The sequence below is a fragment of the Psammomys obesus genome, unplaced genomic scaffold, assembly GCF_907164565.1.
Source record: "Psammomys obesus unplaced genomic scaffold, mPsaObe1.curated_primary_1811, whole genome shotgun sequence".
NCBI classification, from domain to species: Eukaryota; Metazoa; Chordata; class Mammalia; order Rodentia; family Muridae; genus Psammomys; species Psammomys obesus.
In genome coordinates this window covers 13996146-14016744 of record NW_026585742.1, presented here as the reverse complement: position 1 = coordinate 14016744, position 20599 = coordinate 13996146, and the positions used below count along the sequence as shown (strand labels likewise).

General features: G+C 36.2%; 1 protein-coding gene across 1 annotated transcript in view; it reads right to left on the bottom strand.

Annotated features, from left to right (window-relative positions):
- The window catches only part of Prkdc (protein kinase, DNA-activated, catalytic subunit), a 197315-nt gene that overhangs the window by 146908 nt on the left and 29808 nt on the right, over positions 1-20599 (bottom strand). The window contains exons 20-27 of the mRNA XM_055599098.1: positions 19809-19928; positions 19302-19461; positions 13544-13650; positions 9895-9985; positions 8062-8222; positions 7263-7412; positions 2372-2479; positions 837-1063 (exon numbers count right to left, since the gene is read on the bottom strand). Coding sequence (XP_055455073.1) covers positions 837-1063; positions 2372-2479; positions 7263-7412; positions 8062-8222; positions 9895-9985; positions 13544-13650; positions 19302-19461; positions 19809-19928 — 1124 coding nt within the window. The remainder of the gene's footprint in view (positions 1-836; positions 1064-2371; positions 2480-7262; positions 7413-8061; positions 8223-9894; positions 9986-13543; positions 13651-19301; positions 19462-19808; positions 19929-20599) is intronic.

Here is a 20599-nt window from a genome sequence, read left to right as displayed (position 1 = left end):
GTTATAAAAATAATGCACATAAATAATACTACCATTGGCTATAGCAATCGTGTGTTAATAACATCTTAGCCAATAATGGAACAGTCTCATCATTTAATAATATCTGGTGGTGATGTAGTCACAAAATTTGGGCAAATATCCCATAAAGATCATATAATGACAAAATAACTTAAGGACACCTTTCTCAGAATGTTCTATCATATTTATCTGTGAAGCATTACTTCAACAGCAGTTTCAAGCACCAAGGGCAGGCAGCTATTGGCTTTTACTTATCACTTTCCATAATGCAAAGACTATGTAGTTTAGGTTAATATTTCTAAATAAAACTGAAAAGAAGAAGGAAACAAGTAGCATAAAATTTGAGAAAAATAACTATTTTGTAGGACAACTTTCTATACTCCAGGTGTTGCTATACACACAACGTATAAAGCCTTCGTCAAGGACAAACCTAGAGGGCAACCTGTGATTCAATTAATCTTCCCCTTGGTGTTTATATGTCTCTGTGGAAAATTGCAGGGCACCTTTTGTACTGAAAGAATTTTACTGATTCCCATTCATCCTTTATGGTTCATCTCTAAGGAGCATTCACTAACTTGCTATACACACATTCTCTATGCCTTGAAAGCTCTTACATGAGTTTTTGGTTGTATTCTCAAAAAATATTTGCAAGTGTTTCTTCACAGTGTCTATCTTAAATGCACACAATCTATCACATTTATGTAATAAATGCTTGACATAAAAATACATGGACTTAAACATCAGGGCACTTCTCAAAATCATACTAAAGGTTTCAAGAGCTATCTTACACATCTTTCCTTGACACAAAGTTTACACACCTGAATTCCTTGTAGATGTGGTTAAAAGCAAGTGCTGCACCTAGCCTCTTGAAAACATTGGGATGAAGAGCAAGACTGTAGAGCCGCTTGAAAAGTGACTTGCTGTTTACTGGACTCTTCTCTTGCTGCTGAGGTGTTGTTTGCTTAATGGACCACTTGAAAAATTCTCGAATACACTGTCCACAAAAATCTCTTAAAGTACAGTCAACAGGGTCCACAATACCATCCTTAATCAAAACAAAGACAGACTCACTGTGTTTATTGTCATACCCATTGATTGATCAATCATTTTGTGTGAGTATATATGCCAACATTCAGGAGTTTAAGGCAAGAACACTGTGAGTTTGAGGCTAACCCAGGATATACAGCAGGTTCCAGGCCGGCCTGGGCTATAGCCTAAACTACAGACCCTAACTGGAAAACAAAAAGATTTATGCAATGACCCTTCACTGCCCATAAGAAGGCGTATGATCTGGGTCAGTCCAAGAGTAAAGTTGGTAATGACACTGCCTGATTGCCCTGAACAAACAGGGATGTGTGATGCAGCGTATGTTCCACACAGCAATATGGTAAAGCAGGAGTCCTCATAAACATACCACATTTCTTCTTGATGGTCTTGTCAACTTCTATGTTTTTGTTAGCACCAACTTAACAGAAACTGTTATATAGCTGCATAACGGAATCAGTTTGTAAGAAAAAAGATTTAAAGGATGTATGGACAAGCTTACTAGGTATTTCACTGGGACCCTTGCTATTTATTTATTTGTTTGTTTTTAAAGCAGGGTCCTCTGTAGCCTAGCCTTGGATAGAACTGCTATGCCACTGAAGCTGGTATTAAACTCAATTCCCCTGTCTCTACCATATAAGTTTGACACTTACAGACATGTGCCAGGTAATTCTAATGTGAACATTGTCTCCCCTAAATGGATTAAATAACTGAACATTATCACCACTAAATAGAAAAAATAACTGGAAAAATAATATTTAAAGGAATCAAAGTTATTCCTACAAGTTCAAAAATAAAATAAATATGCACCAAAACCCAGCTTAGTTCACAGAACCAGTGAACAGACCCTAATGACTACCTCTACTACCTCAGTAAGAATATGATATAAAAAGTAAACCATGGACTCCATAACCCTTTAGCTGATGAATCTGAATGCAAGAGAAAATTAGATAAATTAAAAATTCCCTTCACTACTGAATTAAATACTGTACCACGGATTTAAAAAAAAATCTGTCATTAATAAATATTTTTACTTCTTAGACACACAACATACACCACATATTCTTCTCTTATACCTTTAAAATATATAATTTTTAAACTTACAGCCACTTAGAAAGCAATATAAAAATATATACATGTTGGCTAAAATTTAGTTATAAATATTAAGAATGTCACTTATGAAAATAAATACGGTACTGTGTACAAAGGGGAAAAACAGTCTAGAAGAAGGTTATATTATACTTTTTGTAAAGATCTAAATGTATACTAAATTTCTGGAATGAAAAGTAAAGAATCAAATGCTACTTACTAGTATCGCTTCTAGTAAGGCAACAGTATCTTGACTTTCAAACTTCTTATTGTTAGTAAACCAGTGAATCAGCTGCATTACAAGTGGTTCATAGAGCTGCCTTGTCACCTGAAGAGACAATTTCTAGTGTAGTTTACATCCTTTATAGGAAAACCAATTAAACATTTAAATGACACGGGTTTTGTAGTTGTTGTTAATACAGGGTTTCTATGTGTAGCCCTGGCTGTTCTGGACTCGCTCTGTAGACCAGGCTGGCCTGAACTCACAGAGATTCACCTGAACTCACAGAGATTCACCTGCCTTAGCCTCCCTGATTGCTGGGATTACAGCTGTGTGCCACCACTCACAGCTAAATGGCACTTTCAATAAGGCAAGATGAAACAAAGCTATCACTGTTTCCTTAGTTCAGTTCCATGATGAACACAGTCTAAGAGTCCTGGAAAGGAATATATGTACACTAAAGCTCACTGTTCATCTAATTGGGAGAGCAATTTAAAATACTATTAGTATTTCTGTATCAGAGAATACCTGGATCTTGAGGAAGCACTATTCCTAGTTGTCTGAGAAAGCGCCAGATTGATTTCCAAAGTAGTTGTACAAGTTTACATTCCCACCAGCAATGTAGTAGGGTTCCCCTTTCTCCACATCCTCTCCAGCATGTATTATCACTTGAGTTTTTGATCTTAGCCATTCTGATGGGTGTAAAGTGAAATCTCAGGGTCGTTTTGATTTGCATATTCCTGATGACTAAGAACGTTGAGCATTTCTTTAAGTGTTTCTCTGCCATTCAATATTCTCTATTGAGAATTCTCTGTTTAGCTCTGTACCCCATTTTTTAATTGGATTACTTGATTTGTTGCTTTTTAATTTCTTGAGTTCTTTATATATTCTGGATAATAGCCCTCTGTCAGATATAGGGGATGGTGAAGATCCTTTCCCAGTCTGTAGATTCATTTTGTTCTGTGGACAGTTTCTTTTGCTTTACAGAAGCTTTTCAGTTTCAGGAAACCATTTATTGATTGTTGATCTTAGAGCCTGTGCTGTTGGTGTTTTGTTCAGGAAGTTGTCTTCTGTGCCAATAAGTTCAATGCTCTGCCTTACTTTTTCTTCTAGGCATATATCCAAAATGTGCTCAAGTACACAAGGACATTTGCTCAACCATGTTCATAGCAGCTTTACTTGTGATAGCCAGAATCTGGAAACAACCCAGATGTCCCTCAACTGAGGAATGGATACAGAAATTGTGGGAGATTTACACAATGGAAGACTAATTAAAAACAATTAAAAACAAGGAAATCATGAAATTTGCAGGCAAATGGATTGAACTAGAAAAGATCATCCTGAGTGAGATATCCCAGAAGCAGAAAGACACACGTGGTATGTTATCACTTATAAGTGGATACTAGACATACAATGTAGGATAAACATACTAAAATCTGTACCTCAAAGAAGCTAAGCAAGAAGGACGACCATGGGTAAGATGAGCAATCCTCATTCTGAAAGGCAAATAGGACAGACATCTGAAGGAGAAAACTGGGAACAGGATAGGAGCCTATCACAGAGGGCCTCTGAAAGACTACCCAGCAGGGTATCAAAGCAGATGCTGAGGCTCATAGCCAAACTTTGGGCAAAGTGCAGGGAATCTTATGAAAGAAGGGGGACATAGAAAGACCTGGAGGGGACAGGAGCTCCATAAGACCAACAAAACCAAGAAATTTGAGCACAGGGATCTTCTGAGACTGATACTCCAACCAAGGACCATTCATGGAGATACCTAGAACCCCTACACAGATGTAGCCCCCAGGGCAGCTCAGTCTCCAAGTAGGTACCCTAGTAAGGGGAACAGGGGCTATCTCTGACATGAACTTGGTGGCTGGCTCTTTGATCACCTCCCCAAGGTGGGAGCAGCATTACCAGGCCACAGAGGAAGACAATGCAGCCAGTCCTGATGAGACCTGACATGCTAGGTTCAGATGGAAGGGGAAGAGGACCTCCTCTATCAGTGGACTTGGAGAGAGGCATGAGAGGAGATGACGGTGGGAGGGTAGGAGTAGGAGGGAATATGGGACAGGGCTATAGCTGGGATACAGTGAATAAACTGTAATTAATATAAAATTTTTTTTAAATGAAAATTCCATTAGGAAACCCGCTACACTATTTGCTAATAATAATTACTATTATTACAAAAGAAAAGCAAATAAAATGAAAAAAAGTAAAAATAATAGTAATAATACTTTGTTTCAGGGTCTAGTTGCCTGATCCTCCCATCCATGCATTATCTTTAAAGCCCAAGATCTAGTCTAGGCCCATAACCAGTGTCCTGGCATAGTCTGAACAGCCACGACCATGCCATCCACAACATGACAGAAGTAATGGATACCTTGGTCAAAGAAATTTTTAAATCTCAAAGTATCTAGGCACAAAACAGAAAATCTGGGATAGTATAAAAAGACTAAACCTAAGAACAATAGGAATAAAGGATGGGGAAGAAACCCAGGTCAAAAGTACAGAAAATATTTTTGACAAAATCATAGAGGAAAATTTTCCTCTATGAGATGCCAAACAAGGTACAAGAACAGAGACCACCAAATAACTGGACCAGTAAAGAAAGTACCCAAGGCTCAAAATAATCAGAATTAAAAAATGAATATTAAAAGCTACAAGGAAAAAAACCCAAGTAACATATAAAGGCAGACCTTTAGAATTACATGTCACTGCTCAATGGTGACTCTAAAAGCTGGAAAAACTTGGACACATGTGCTGCAGACTGTAAGAGACCACAGGTGCCAACATAGACTACTAGACCCAGCAAAACTTTCAATCACCATAGATGGAGAAAATAAGACATTCCATGATAAAACTAAAGTTAAGAAATATCTATCTATAAATCCAGCCCTTCAGAGGGTGCTAAAAGGAAAACTCCAATCTAAAGAGCTTAACCATACCCAAGAAATCATAATTCCGGACCAGCACAATCAAAAGGGGAATCACACACACATATCACCACCACCAATAACAACAACAACCAGGAATCAAAAATAATTAGTCATTTATATCTCTCAATATCAATGTTCTCAATTCCCCATTACAAACACATATACTAACAAAATGTATAAAAAAAAATAGAATCCACCTTTCTGCTGCATCTTACACTTTTACATCAAGGATTTAACATCATCTCAGGGTAAAAGGATAGAAAAAGAATATTCATATTCCAACCAATTGTATCTAAGAAGCAAGCTGATATAGCCATTTTAATAACTGATAAACTAGATTTAAACTATTTTAAATTTAGACTTAAATTATTTAAATTCTGATTAAAACTAATTAGAAGAGATAAGGAAAGATATTTACTACATATTCAAAGGAAAAATCCACCAAGAGGACATCGAAATTCTTAATATCTATGCATCAAACACAAGGGTACTCAAGTTCATACAAGGAACACTACTACAGCCAAATTATATATTTGCCCTTACACAGTAATAGTGGGAGAATTCAATACCCCACTCTCTTACTTAGCTCTAAGCATAGCAGCTTCCTCCTACAGCAGAAGGGAACAAATACAAAAGACCCATAACACATAAGACAATGTGTAAAGAGTGAGAGATCTTGGAACACTAAATCCTAAATAGTAGTATCTATCAAATGTCTCCCCTCTGGTATCAGGGATTCTCTGGAAGAAAAGTGAAAAAGAGTTTAGGAGCCAGAGGCAAGGGAAGATACCAAGGAAACAAGACCTTCCAGACACAACAGCACTGATAAACATATGAACTTTACAGAGACTGTGGCAATATGCACAGCGCCTACAAGGGTTCAAGTCAGATGAGTTCACAGTACTGAGAAGGAATGCAGAAACAAGACCCCATTCCTGACTCAGAAGTTATCTCTAACTGATAACTGCTCACCAAAGGAAAAAGTAGTTTCCTCCATTGGTGTTTCATTGTGTACATAAACTCAGGCCCCATGCCCAGGAACAGATGGCTAAAACAAAATAAGCTCATATATTATGCTTTCTAATTTCTTTTATGGGATTTCTATGTGTAGGTCTCCAAATCTGTGTTTCCTGTGCCTTTTCTTTGGCTCTTTTTATTCGTTTTTCTGTTTGTTTTGTCCCTATTCTGGTTTGTCTTTATTTTATCACTATTTTTTTTTAAAGATTTCTTTATTTATTTTACGTATATGAGCGCTCTAGCTCCATGTGGACCCTCATGCCAGAAGGCATCAGATCGTAATATAGATGGTTGTGAGCCACCATGTGATTGCTGAGAATTGAACTCAGGATCTCCGGAAGAGCAGATAGTACTCTTAAATGCTGAGCCACGTCTCCAGGACCCCCCCCCTTTTTTTTAGATGACTGTGTTCTAATGAGAAATAGAGTGTAGATTTGGGTAGATGGAGTGGGCCTGGAAGGAACTGGGAGGGAAAACTGTAATTAGAGTATATTGTCTCAAAAACTCTATTTTAAAAAATAAATAAATAAGTGTAAACTAAAATTAAAAAAAAAAAATTAAAGTGTTGCAGGCCTGTAATCTCAGGAGGCTAGATCTCTGAGCTCATGGTCAGCCTGGTCTACAGAGTGAGTTACAGGAAAGCCAGAACTATATAGAGAAACCCTGTCTCAAAACCTGGCCCTCCCCATAAATTTAAAATGTTACTTAAAAAAAATGCTCTAATCCCCAGGTCACTGGACCAAGTAACTTAGACTGCACAGGGTAGAAGGCAGACAGCAGTGACCACCAACAAGCCCACCTTTTTTTTTTTTTTTCTTGGTGTGCTGGCCCCACACTTGCTGACATTCTCCTGTCTCTTCCAAGCTCTGGGATTACAAGCATACACTACCATAGCATCTTGAGATCATATTCTTTTTAAATCATAGCCACGTACTTACTTGATCCACATCACATGCAAGTTGAAGCAGCACAGGAAACAAGTGCTTATAGAGCTGGTACATGGGAGGCAGGCCCTGGCCTTCAGGCATCTGAGTGGCTCTTCCCAACATAAACATAACCATGCTATGTAACAGTTCACAAGCTGCCACCTGAGAGGGACCAAGTTCAACAAAGCCTTTATTACCATGTTGACAAAGTTTTCTTTTTACATTGCCATGTAAGAGGAAAACTTTTCTTGGGGGTAACTACTATGTACTACAAATAAAAAACTGGAAATAGCAATTTTTATAAAAAAAAAAAAAAATTCATGCTTTTGCTGACTTTAAACTTTATCCAAGAATTAAAAATTGAAATTTAAAAAGTTCAGACTCTGAGGGTGATACATTCATATGAAATATATTTCACATAGTTTAGAACTATCCATCCTGGCTTCATTTGTAAATATAACTTTAGTAAGTACATTTTGGAAGCACATTAAAAGCTTACAAATCACATTTATGATAATCTGTTACCAATCTCCCAGGTTAAGGGAATTATCAAATTCTTGCCAAATATAATTTTTAAACACACTTTACATTACATTTTTGTGACAAAAAACATCTGGTATAGAATGATTTGACAAGTTATTATCTAGGATGACAAATTATACTTAATTTTCATTTATCAATGAAACCTACTTCTAAAAATATTTAAAAGTAATGACATTACAATGGCTAATACATAGTGCCTGTTTCTTAACCAAAATGTACATGTTTTTAAAGCAATATACTATAAAGAATGAAATGGAAAAAAAAATACTTTAGTTTGTCGGTTACTAGCAGAAAGAGCCAATTCAGTGACCCGAGGCAGGAAGACATCCAGATAGATGATAGGCTTCATCTCTCTAAACGGCACTGCAAAGCTGAGTCTTTTCTCCCTGTCCCACGCCACATACTTCTTCATTTTTTCTCCTGATGCAACTGAAGAAAAAGTGTTAGAAAGGGGCTTTCCATTCAAGAACTTTCCTCTTACATCTCATTAGCTAAATTAAGGTGCTTTTGAAGCATTTTGTCTTTCTGTTTTTCTGCTTCAGATATGCAAGAATATTAAAACCACTGGTGCTCTAATTTCTAAATTTAACTAAAACCATTCTTCAATAGGAATATCCATATTCAGTAAGAGCTACTTAAAATATATGACAGAAAATATTAAGTACAATTAATAAAAATCTCCTCTTTGCCAAATGTGGCGGTACATGCCTATAACTCTAGCATTTGGGAGGCAGAAGCAGGGGGATCCTTATGATTTCCTGGTCAGCCAAGACTACCAAAGACCTTTTCTCAAAAAAGAAAACAAAACTTAAATGAAAAACAAAATTACTCTTTCAAAGGGAGCATGGAGATGGTTCAGTAGATAAAGGTGTTATCCATACAACTATGAGAACTAGAGTTCAGATGCAAGCCTACATGTAAACACTGGGTGAACATGGCAGGCTACCTATACTTCCAGTATTGAGATTGATACCTGGAGCACCCTGGCTAGTTAGACTATATATATATTGGTGAGAACTTGGTTGAACTGAGAGACATTGCCTCAAATATAAGGTGGAGAGTGAGCAAGGAAGACTCTTGACATTAGCCTAAGGCTTCCACATGCACCTGTGCACAAACACACCCAAGAAAACAATGCCAAAGTTACCTCTTGAAAACACTTTCCAAGTGTAGGTCCTAATTTCTTAAAAACCTAAAAGTCTCTAGTTAACATTAAACTTCAAAAGTAAAAGTACCTGAGTTTTTCTTATATAAAAACACTCTAAATATATTCACATATTAAAAATGTTAAGTTTAGGCACTGGAGAGGGGGCTCAGTGGTTCAGAGTACTTGTTCTTGCAGAGAACCTGTGTTTGGGTCCCAGTACCCACATGGTGGCTCACAACTATCTGTGTAACTCCAGTTCCAGAGAATCAGACGCCCTCTTCTGACCCAAATGAACAGTAGGCATTAATTTAGTGAACATACATACATTCAGACAAAACATGAATTCTAAAAAATAAAAATACAAAACTGAGGATATTAAGTTTAACCTTCTAAACTACTGTTAGTGGGGCTGTCCCACATCTAAGGCCAGAGGTGATGCCTGCAAAGATTAAATAAAATATCTTTGAAAAACCAGCATGGTTACACATTCCTCTAATCCCAGCACTCAGGAGGTAGAAGCAGATAGAACTTTCTAAGTCTGAAGCCTCATTAGAGTCTAGATAGCATGTTCTATGCCAGCCAGTCTGGGCTTCACAGTTCATTCTTATCAAAGTGAAGAGAAAGAGAATACAAAAAGCCTCTTAAGCTCATCAACTCTAAGTTCCAACTTGTTTTGGAAAGTAGAAAATATGTGCTGGACTTTGATTATGATTTCAGGTGCTGAATATGACCCAGACAGGATAAAGTAAAACTTACCAGTTTTGAGGAAATCTGCTATGGAAGCCTAAACTGGTGTTCATCACTACAGTGGCAAAAATATTGAACTGGGCACAACATGTGCCCAGTATGAATACTGGCTGTTACTGTCCAGAAGAGATGGGTGAAAAGTAAACACACACATATTCAAATCCAAGAACAAATACATATACAGGATTATTTTAGGAAAAAGCTTACCTGCTACAAGATTTTTGTTTATTTGTCCTCCTAGAGATCCCAGTAGTTGTACTACTTTAACTCTTATTTCTTCTGAAGATAATGCTTCATCCTGAAAATTTGAATAATTGTATATATGTGATAAATTTAAAAATTAAAGTGAAAAGGAAAAAATACTATTGTTAATGTCCCCTAATAGTTAATTAAATCCTATACAGTAGTACCATAAATGCCACTGAGTGAGAATCCATACAAGACATTGTATCTTACAATTTTGCAGGTGGATGTCCAGCACAAGGCCAGCAGCTTCCAAGTTTTTGGAAGACCCTTTATACTCTTAAGAAGTGCTAAGGACTCCCATAGCACTTTTGGTTATATGGGTCACACTCCTAAATACTATACTAGAAATTCAAACTTTAAATCAGGCTTCATTTAAAAAAAAATACTAACCCAGTTATGTGAAAAACAATATACTTTTATGAAAATCAGTTTTTCAAAACAAAACCCTAAAAAGAGTGGACCTGCTGTACATTAGTGTGAAGGGCTTTAGTCTTATTCACAGGAGTCACAGAGTTCCCACAGGGGTAGAACATAAAGTAGCATTTTGTAGTCATTTCAGATTAACTGATTATCCTTCATATCATACAGTGTAGAGTGTGAAGTCTTATCAATGAACTTTCTACATATAACCTATTACAGTAAATTTATCTTGCACTGTGGATTTTTTCCCAATCATGCATTGCTTATTGAAAATACTGGTTCAACAGAGCAGATTTCCCATATGTTGACATATTTCTTCACAGATGCCTTGAATTACATTTGTTGGTATCATTACCAATCTCATGAGAAAAATATTAAGTATCAGCTATCAAACTCATTGTAATAGTATTGTGTTAACAGATGTTTTCCTTGAAGTGGCAGAATTTCTTTGTTCATTAAGGAAAATGTTGGTCAAATAGACAAGTCCAAATAACATGGGACGAGGAAAACTCACCTGAGTCATTGGCTCTATAGCACTGACCTATAGAACATTTTCTTGACTAAATGTTTAAAATAGAAGGACCGAGCTTACTGTGGGCAGTGTTACCCCTGGGTAAGTGTTATTGGGTTATGAAAAAGGTATAGTGAGTAAGTTATAAACAGAGTTTGTGTTTTTGTTCTTATCTCCACAATCTGTTTCGGTTCATGCTTCTGGTTTTAGTGAAATTAAAGCTGTAAGCCCAAAACCCTCTTTCTTCACACTGAAGAATGAGAGAAAATATACACTACATAATTATTATTTTAATATGCACCCAACATAATACAACTACTGCCTTCCACTATGTTGTTTTGCCTGAGGGCTATAGAATTAAGTAAGGATAAGATGGGTTACATATTACTGGGCTTAGCTTGTTATACACCTGCTTGTTTCAGCAGAATCCCCTTCCTGTTATCTTGAAAAAGTAAGCTAATTAAGAAATGGTTGACACAGCTATTGTTTAAACAAGAAAATATTTGCGAAAGAAAGAATGTCTTAATCACTACCACACTATTAGCTACTGTAAACATGCTTAACCTTCACTGGAAACTTCCCTTCAGAGGTCATAAGACCCTTAATGCTGCAGGCAGGGATTTCAGTACCATTATTCAAACTTTAGAAGCTATATATATAAAAAAACAAAAAAACTGCAGGATGGGGATAGATTTTACAAAATCTAAATGTGTTTCTGGCCCATGGCTGAGTTGGAATACAGTGAGTTCTCCAACTCTCTGAGTGCTGCTGGGTTTCTCAAGAGCCTGATTTCTATAATACCCCAAGTTGGTTTGGTTTATCATCAGGGAGTGGTACCATCTGAGAAGGATTAGGAGATGTGGCCTTGTTGCATTATGTTTGGCCTTAGAGGAAGTATGTCATAATCCCATGCCAGACCCCAGGGTCACTCTGTTCCTGCTGCCTGCAGACTGAGATGCAGAACTCTAAGCTTCTATGGTACTTCTTTAGTACCATATCTGTCTCTGTGCTGCCATGCTCCCTGCCATGATGAAGAACCACCTCTGAAAAATTTTAAAAGCCCCAACTAAATGCTTTCTTTTATAAGAGTTGCCATGATAAACTCAGTGGCAGGCTCTCTGACCACCTCACCCTGGGGGAGTAGGTGCAGCCTTGCTAGGCCACAGAGGAAGACAATGCAACCAGTCCAGATGAGACCTGATAGGCTAGGGTCAGATGAAAGAAGAGGACAACCTCCCCTATCAGTGGACTAAGGGAGGAACACAGGAGAAGAAGAGGGAAGGAAAGAGGGAAAGAGGGACAGAGGGATTGGGAGGAGACGAGGGAGGTGACCACAGGTGGGATACAAAGTGATAAATTGTCATAAATAATTAATAAAAAAAAATTTTAAAAAAGAGTTGCCATTGTCATGGTCTCTTCAAAGCAACAGAACAATGATTAAGAAAGAAACTGGTACCAGGGAGGGGGGTATTATAGTGACAGGCCTGACCATACTGCTTGTTGGCTAAATATAAAATGTCACTGCTTTCTGCCCTTGTCAAAAAAAAAAATCTGCCCTAGGCTAAACTGAAAAGTCTTGGATGTAGGGTGCTAGCAGAGGAGACTTCAAGACAGCCTAGTATTGACTGTATCACTTGGCTATTAGTGGTTACTCTTATGCAGATCTATACTGAAAAGGAACAAGCTGAATACACATACATACATACACATTCTGAGAGAAAAAGGAGCATCAGGAAGTATAATAGAACAAAGTACAATGTTCACAGTGATAAAAAAATTTTAAAGAAAAGCACTTTGTCATCTTCCATGCCACCATGCTCCCTGCCATGATGATAGCTGCAAGCCAGCCTGCAATTGGATACTTTCTTTTATAACAGTTGCCTTGGTCACTGTGTCTCTTCACAGCAACAGAACAGTGACTAGTGCAAATATTTTGGGTTGAATCCATGATCTTATAATATAGACATTGTATATCTCTAAAGAAATTTTATTTATAAATCCAGAGATATGTTCAAGTAATTTTATTTCACTGTTTTATATGATAAAATTATTCAAAAACTTAAAAAATTATTTCTAGTTTTATCCAAGTCTTTCATTCAAAAACTTCCAAAACTAAGTATACGTAACCAAAAGTTTTTAGTCAATTTTCAACACTAAGCTTTTCTACTTTTAATTTTATTTCAGGCAAAGAATACTTTCTCCAAACTAAGTTAATTTTCTTTTTCTTTTTCCAATCCTACCAAACAATAAACTGCAAACAAAAAACAAAACAAAAAAAACAACTAATCAAGAAAGTATCATTAAAAGCACAAAGCAAACCAAGCAAGGAAGCAAATAATCATATAGAAAAAAACAGGCGTAAAATCAACCTGAAAAAGACATCTATAAGAATGCATCAGTCTTACACACGACCATCAAGTATTCTGACTTGCTTGCTGAAAATACCACCTTTTCCTGTGGAGAGTAGGGTCAGCAAAGAAAGCAAAATCTAGACAGGAAGCAAAATAGTTAGGCTAATTTCATTGCTAAGAAGACAGCAGAAGTATTCCTAGATCATACTCTAAATTTGTATGCAAAACAGCTAACATTTAACTTAAGATATATATATATATATATTTTACTTCTCATAAGTTCATCTCTGAATTACTTAAGGTAAAGAAAAGACAAATGATTTCTTACTGGTGAAATATCTGTAGCCCTTTTCAGATGCTTCAATACAGCTCTATTAAATCCCTTCTGAGCAGCCCGAGAAAGTGCTGATACTTCCCAGTGGCTCTTGGTTTCATCTATGGGCAGTAAACACAAAACAAAATAATTTTATCAACACTCACACTACATTGTGAAATGGGAACATTAAAGTTCTGGTTATTGAAAATACGATTTCAAAACTAAAAATTCTAGAACAAAAAGAATTAGCAGCCTGATATTCAAATTACCACCGTCCATCAGAAGTTCCTCTGGGCTGGTAAACCTGTACTTAAAAGAGCCTGAACCACTGTCTGGTGCAGGGTTAGTCCTCCCACCTGAGAATCAAGCCAGATCTGTGACAATCAAACCTCATACTCAAATTCTTAAAAACACAAGAATCCTTAAGTCCCTACGAGGAGGGGAAAGCAAAGTTATTTCTTCTAGAAGAATGTCAAATTGGACGAAAAAAAAAAAAAAAAAACAATGGAAGTAGAAACTATCATTCTGTAACTATCACAATAATAAGCAATTCAGGAAGAATTATTGTGGGGTAAAGTTTCTTAAAGAAAAATTGTATTTACATTGTTTGTTCTAAAATTTATTTTACTTGGGGGTAGAGATTGTGAATGAAAACTCTTAAAAGGAATCTGTGTCTGAGACTGACTGGCTGATTAGAATCTCAGCACTGTGGAAAGTCTAAAATGTTGCAGGTTTAGAGGCTGATTAGTTCTGGCCCTCCATAACTACCATTCCTTGCCCACCTCAGAACAATCATCTTCTAAGACTAGATAAAAACCGGTTAGAACATTTGATTTAGTAGGCAACTAGTTGCTACCAATCCAAAAGCTTTATAAGAATGCCATTAGAGGGCATCTTGAGCCTATAGGAAGCTTGTCCCACCTCTCTGTACATGCCTCTCTGTTGTACCCATCCATGTATTTTAAACTTGCCTTGATTTATGACTTTCTCTGTTCCATAAAACTATAAAAACTCTGTGAAACTGCTTCCACATTTAGAATGTGGAATCTGGGAATAACCTAAAGCTGTGTTCCCAGGCTATGGTCACTCAAAATGGCTCTAGAATAAACTAGTCTTATTTTTCTTTAAGATGAGAGCTATGGCCAGATGTGATAGTACATCCTTTAATCCCAGCACTCAGGAGACAGAGATAGGCAGATCCCAGTGAGTTTAAGGCCTGCCTGGTCTACAGACAGAATTTCAGAGCAGCCAGAGCTACACAGAGAAACCCTGTCTCAAGAAACAAAAACAAACAAACAAAACATATTAAATATGATTTGTCCTCAGGAAGTTTTGCCACTAATAAATTTAAATAATTTCTTTTCCTTTTTTGATTTTGGTTTTTGGAAACAGTGTTTTTCTGTATAGCCTTGACTGTCTTAGAACTCACTCTATATACCAGGCTGTCCTCAAACTCAAGATCTACTGACCTTTCCCCTCCAGAATACTGGGATTAAGGTGTATAACACCACTGCACAGCTCACAAATTTAAAAGTTACAAATAAATTTAAAGATTCAGGCTATGGGAACCAGCTGTAACATCTATTTTATTTCTCTTATCAACTGCTGAGTTAAATACAATCTTTAGCAGGTGCTTATTTTCTGTGGTTTAGATGGTAATTCTACAGCCATGAAGTTATGTATTTGTAGTTTTAAGCTGCATGGTGTGCTGGGGGTTGGTCTGATGCTATTTTGATGCTAATTTACTGCCTGAATAAACCTATCTTTGTTGTGTAATCCTGCCTAAGACATTATACCTGATTGGTTGATTAAAGGCCTAAAACCTGGGCAGGACAGAATGGGGTAGGCGTGGCTAAGGTTCCTGGGTTTTGGATTCAAGAGAATCATGGGAAACAAACAGACAGAAAGAAGACAGATGGGCAGGAAAAGAGGAAGGAGGACACCAAACCACAATGAGTTAAGAGTAGAGAAGGAACCACATGGGCCAGGAGAAAGGATCCAAGAATGGTGTGGATTCTAAACACCAAGATGAAAAATATAAGCAAGTATCTTGAGATTAAGGATGGAAGGTAGCCCAGATTAGGAATGGTTAAAGAGGATGGCATTGGATGGCAGCTGGGAGATGAATGGTGAGGATATTGAGATAGTGTAGGTAGAATATCTGCACAACCCAAGGCAAATAAGGCAGTTTAAAAATCTAGCAGGTGTCTGTGTCTTATTTGATGGTGATAGCAGGTTAAATAATACCTAGCCATAATAATTTTAAGGCAAATAATAAATATTAGTATAGCCCAACCAATTAAAATTTACAACAACTGGTGACTCTGGCTCAGTTTAGCAAATCTTTGGATCTCAAAAACTAAATCCTGATTGTCAATGGAACTTTGTCACTACCTCTGTTTCTCTAGGTTTTGTTTTGTTTTTATGTATATAGTGCTGTTTTCATGCACACCAGAAGAGAAAATCAGATTACAGATGGTTGTGAGCCACCATGTGTTTGCTAAGAATTGAACTCAGGACTCCTGGAAAAGCAGCCAGTGTGCTTAACTGCTGAGCCATCTCTACAGCCCGTTTCTCTAGTTCTCAACTTGACTTTTTCTTTGATTTTTTTCTTATGTCCTGGAAGTTGGGATTTATGGGTGCAGACAATGGGTTTAAGTTGCTGACCAGTTAGGGACTATTTAAGTCACTTCCTGTTATTGTGATAAACACCATGACCAAGCAACTTATAAAGGAGTTTATTTGAGCTTACAGTTCAGAGACCGTGGAAAGAAATACAAAGCCATAATTATTAAAACACAAGCTACACTGAGAAGACAAGAGCACCAAAAATCTGTAATACAATAACCATAATTAAAACAAACATTTCAATAATAACTTGAAATATCAATGGGCTCAATTCTCCAATCAAGACAAAGATTGACTGTACAGATCAAAAACAACATCTATCTGCTGCCTAGAAGGACCATATCTTAGCTTTAAAGATAGGCACCACCTTAGAGTTAAAAGATGGACAAAAGCACTCCAATCAAATGGGACCAGGAAGAAAGCACGTGTCATTATCCTAATAACAGACAAAACAGACTTCAAACTAAAACTAATGAGAATACATAAAGAGAAACACTTTATTCTAATCTAGGAAACCATTAACAAAGAAGACATTACTATTTTAAATATATGCACACCAAACACTGGGGCGCACATTCAATTAAAAATGGAACTATGTGAATTAAAGACACAGAAAAACATCAATCCATTAATAGGTGATTTCAATAACCAATTTTCTCCAACACATCTTCTGGAAAAAAAATAAACAGGTACAGAGAAACACAGAAATAAGTGACATCAGGCAATGTCATACAAACATCATATAAATGGACTTAACAGATATCTACATGATATTCTATGCAAACACAGAATACACATTCTAGCATACAGGAGCTTCTATAAAACTAATCTAAACATTCAAAAAGATGACTAGCACTCCTTGTGTTCTATCTAAAAACAATGCAATAATACTTTAAAAACCTCTAGTAATAGGCAAACTCATGGAGATTAAACAATTCATTACTAAATAATAACTAGATCAAAGGAAAAAATCAAGAAAGAAATAAAAAACTTAATGGAACTAAATGAAAATGAAAACACAACCCAACAAAACTTTTAGGACACATTGAAGGCAGTTCTAAGAAAGAAATTTATAGTTCTAAGGATCTACAGTAAAAAGAAAAGGCAGAAAGAACACAAATGGCTTAACTAATATAACTCAAAAGTTTGCAAAAATAAGAACAAAACAGATTAAATCCAGTCAACAGCAATAAAGGATTTAAAAAAAATCACAGCAAAAATCAAGTGAAACAAAAAAGGAATCCATAAATCTAAGAGCTTGCTCTTTGAGACAATAAACAAGATTGACAGACCATTGGCCCAATGAACCAATAAAAAGAAAGAGAGAATCCAAATTAACCTAATCAGAAATGAAGAGGAAAACATTACAACAGACAAAAAGAAATTTAGAATATTATAAGGAAATATTTTTAAAATCTGTACTCTATTAAGGTGGGAGACCTAAAAGAAATGGGTAATTTACTAGATCTAGCCATGCTACCTAAATGAGGAGATTGAAATAGTAATAAAAAGCTTTCCAAGAAAAAAAAAAAAAAGTTCAAGACCAGATAGATTTAAGAATACTTCTATCAGACTTTCAAATATCTACAGCTAGTCTTTCTTAAACTATTTGAGAAAGAAAAAGAGAGAGGAAACAGGAAGAGCACTCTCAAACTTCTTCTACAAAGCTAGTATCACTCTAATACCCAAACCAGCAAAAGAAGGAAAAACAACAAAAAAAGAAAACTACAGGCAAATATCCCTGATGAATATAGACTATGCACCATAAACAAGTTGGCTTTATGCAAAAATGGTTCAACATACAAGTCAATAAATGTGATAAACCACATAAACAGATTTAAGGAAAAAAATCATGTAGTTATCTCAATAAACACAGAAAAAGCATTGGAAAAAAATCTAACATACTTTCATTATAAAGGTCTTACAGAATGTAGGGCTAGAAGGAATATATCTCCGCAAAAGAGCTATATATGAGAAGCCTATAGCCAACATCATACTAAATGGAGAAAAGCTTGAAGCAAAATCCCACTGAAGTCACTAACATACTGAGGAGAAGATCATGGACACACTCCCATTCACAATTATCATCAAAGAAAATAAAATATCTAGGAATAAATGTAACCAAGGACCTCAAAATAAAAACTTTAAACATCTGAATAAAGAGAAAAAGACAGTAAGAAGTTGAAACGCTTCTAAGCTATGAATTGGTAGAATCAACACTGTGAAAATGATCATCGTACAAAAGCTATTTACAGACTCAATACATTCCCAATCAAAATTCCCATCTTATTCCTCACTGAAATATGCCCATAGTAAGTGTACTCCTTAACCCTCATCAAAGAAACTTATGTTGGCAATAAACAGAGGTGACTACAGAAAACCACAACCAATCTTAAAGCAGAATTTTTGGGCCCAGGGAGAATAAATACATCTACAGAGTACCACTACTCAGGAAAGAGGGCCAAAGACAGGGCAGAAAGATTATAATAACCAGAGGAGTGTGTACTCTGTGTGGTATCATATCTCCTAGCAGTGTCAAAAGCTACACTAACAAAGACTTCACCACCATGAATGTCCTAATATTAGCTGAACAGGGATGACACCAATGAACATGTCAAACCAGACAGAGAAAAGACCATGTGACCTCAACCCTACAGAAAGAAATACAGGCAGAAAACTGGGAGTGGAAGAGGTGGTCTTCCCAAGGAAAAGTAGTAATTAGTTGTCCAGTGCCAAATAGCCAGCCATGATAATATACAAATAAGAAACATTATTTGACTCAACAGGTTATATTTAGGAATATACAACTATATTCATATATGCATGCAATAACAGTCAATGAAAAAACAGGCCATGTATCTGAAGGAGTAGAGAGGAACATATGAGAAGATTTGGAGAGAGGAAAGAAAGTAAAGGGAGAAATCTTGTAATTAAATTATAATCTCAAAAAATAGTTTGTTTCCTTCCAGTTTATGCAATATTAAAAAATCATTTAAGAAATACAAATTAAAAGAAAAACCAACCAAACATATTTTGAATATTCTACTGAAACTTTATAAGTTGGAAAAATACTAATAGTCCAACTTTATTATCACACTGCAATTTTATTTATGATGCTCATAACAATTTCTGTGAAACTTACCTGAGAAGGTTGAAGTTTTCAGGTATCCATCAAGGCACGGGAGAATGTCTTTGTAATAAGGCTGCATTTTAGACCTATCAATGTAAACTGACCATTCTTTGAGGACATGCAGTCCTATTTGTGCAAGTGGCATATGGCTCAGGCCCAGCTTGAAAGCCATCTATATATCAATACAAACAGAGAAAAATGAAAGAGGAATTTAAGACTTAAAGAAACAAAAACCATCAATTAATTTTATGGTTTCTAATTGATATGCTTTCTACTGTTAGCCCCTACAAACTGTTAAAATCTAAGCAGGCACAGTTTCAAAACACCAGAGGAAAACAAGCAACCATTCTCAGGTCAATTGGTAAAGGAGGAGCAGAGCGACCTCTGTTATTCAAAGCCTCCTGGCTAGGAAATGTTCAAGCAGAGAGCACTAGGAGATCAATTACTTTAGCCCTTCCTAGAAGTCTAGGAAACAAAGTGGTGATCAAAGTCAAGGTATACTCAAGAAATTACACCCACCTGCAATGCAGGAACATAGGCTCTAACATCAAGTTCAATGATGTCATGTGGCAAGGACAGAACAAAGGTTAAACAGGAGGCCAAAAGTTCATCCTTGTACTGCTTCATCTTAACTGATACCTTAATAAGAGAAAACACACCAAAAGCTGTGTATTTGAATATAGCTTACAATTTGAAAATTAAAAATATTCATCCTCTTCTTAAATATGAAAAACAAATGCATGCAGCCTTTATTTCTCAATGACGACATTTGCTAAAAAGCTAAATGCTATTTCCCAGAAAAAGTTAATTTGTTTAAGTACTTAATCCCCTTTATATAAAAAGCTAAAGAAAGTGGTGAGGCATGATCAATGTATATTATAGGTAGAGAGAAAAATGTCACTATGATACCCATTTTGATGAGTAATTATTCATTATATAGGCCAATAACTATTATATTTGAGTTGTCATCACTAAACTGAATTATTTTCCTGAGAATTTAAGAGATTTTTGTTGCTGTTGTTAAGATTTTAAAAGACCTTACACCAAGACAAACTGTCATCCCCACACTTGCCTACCTGAGAGAGGAGAACAAGCTCCAGGACAGCCTGAGAGCTACGTTCAAGAGCCTGTCACATAAAGCAGACAGGAGGGTACCTCAATAAGTAAAACACTTGCCATCAACTGTGACAACTTGAGTTTAAGCCTAGGACACACAGGGTGGAAGAAAATCGGCTTCTGAAAGTTGTACTCTAACTTCCATACATGTCATAGACATAGACAATAAGTAAACATAAAAAGCAAAAACCAAG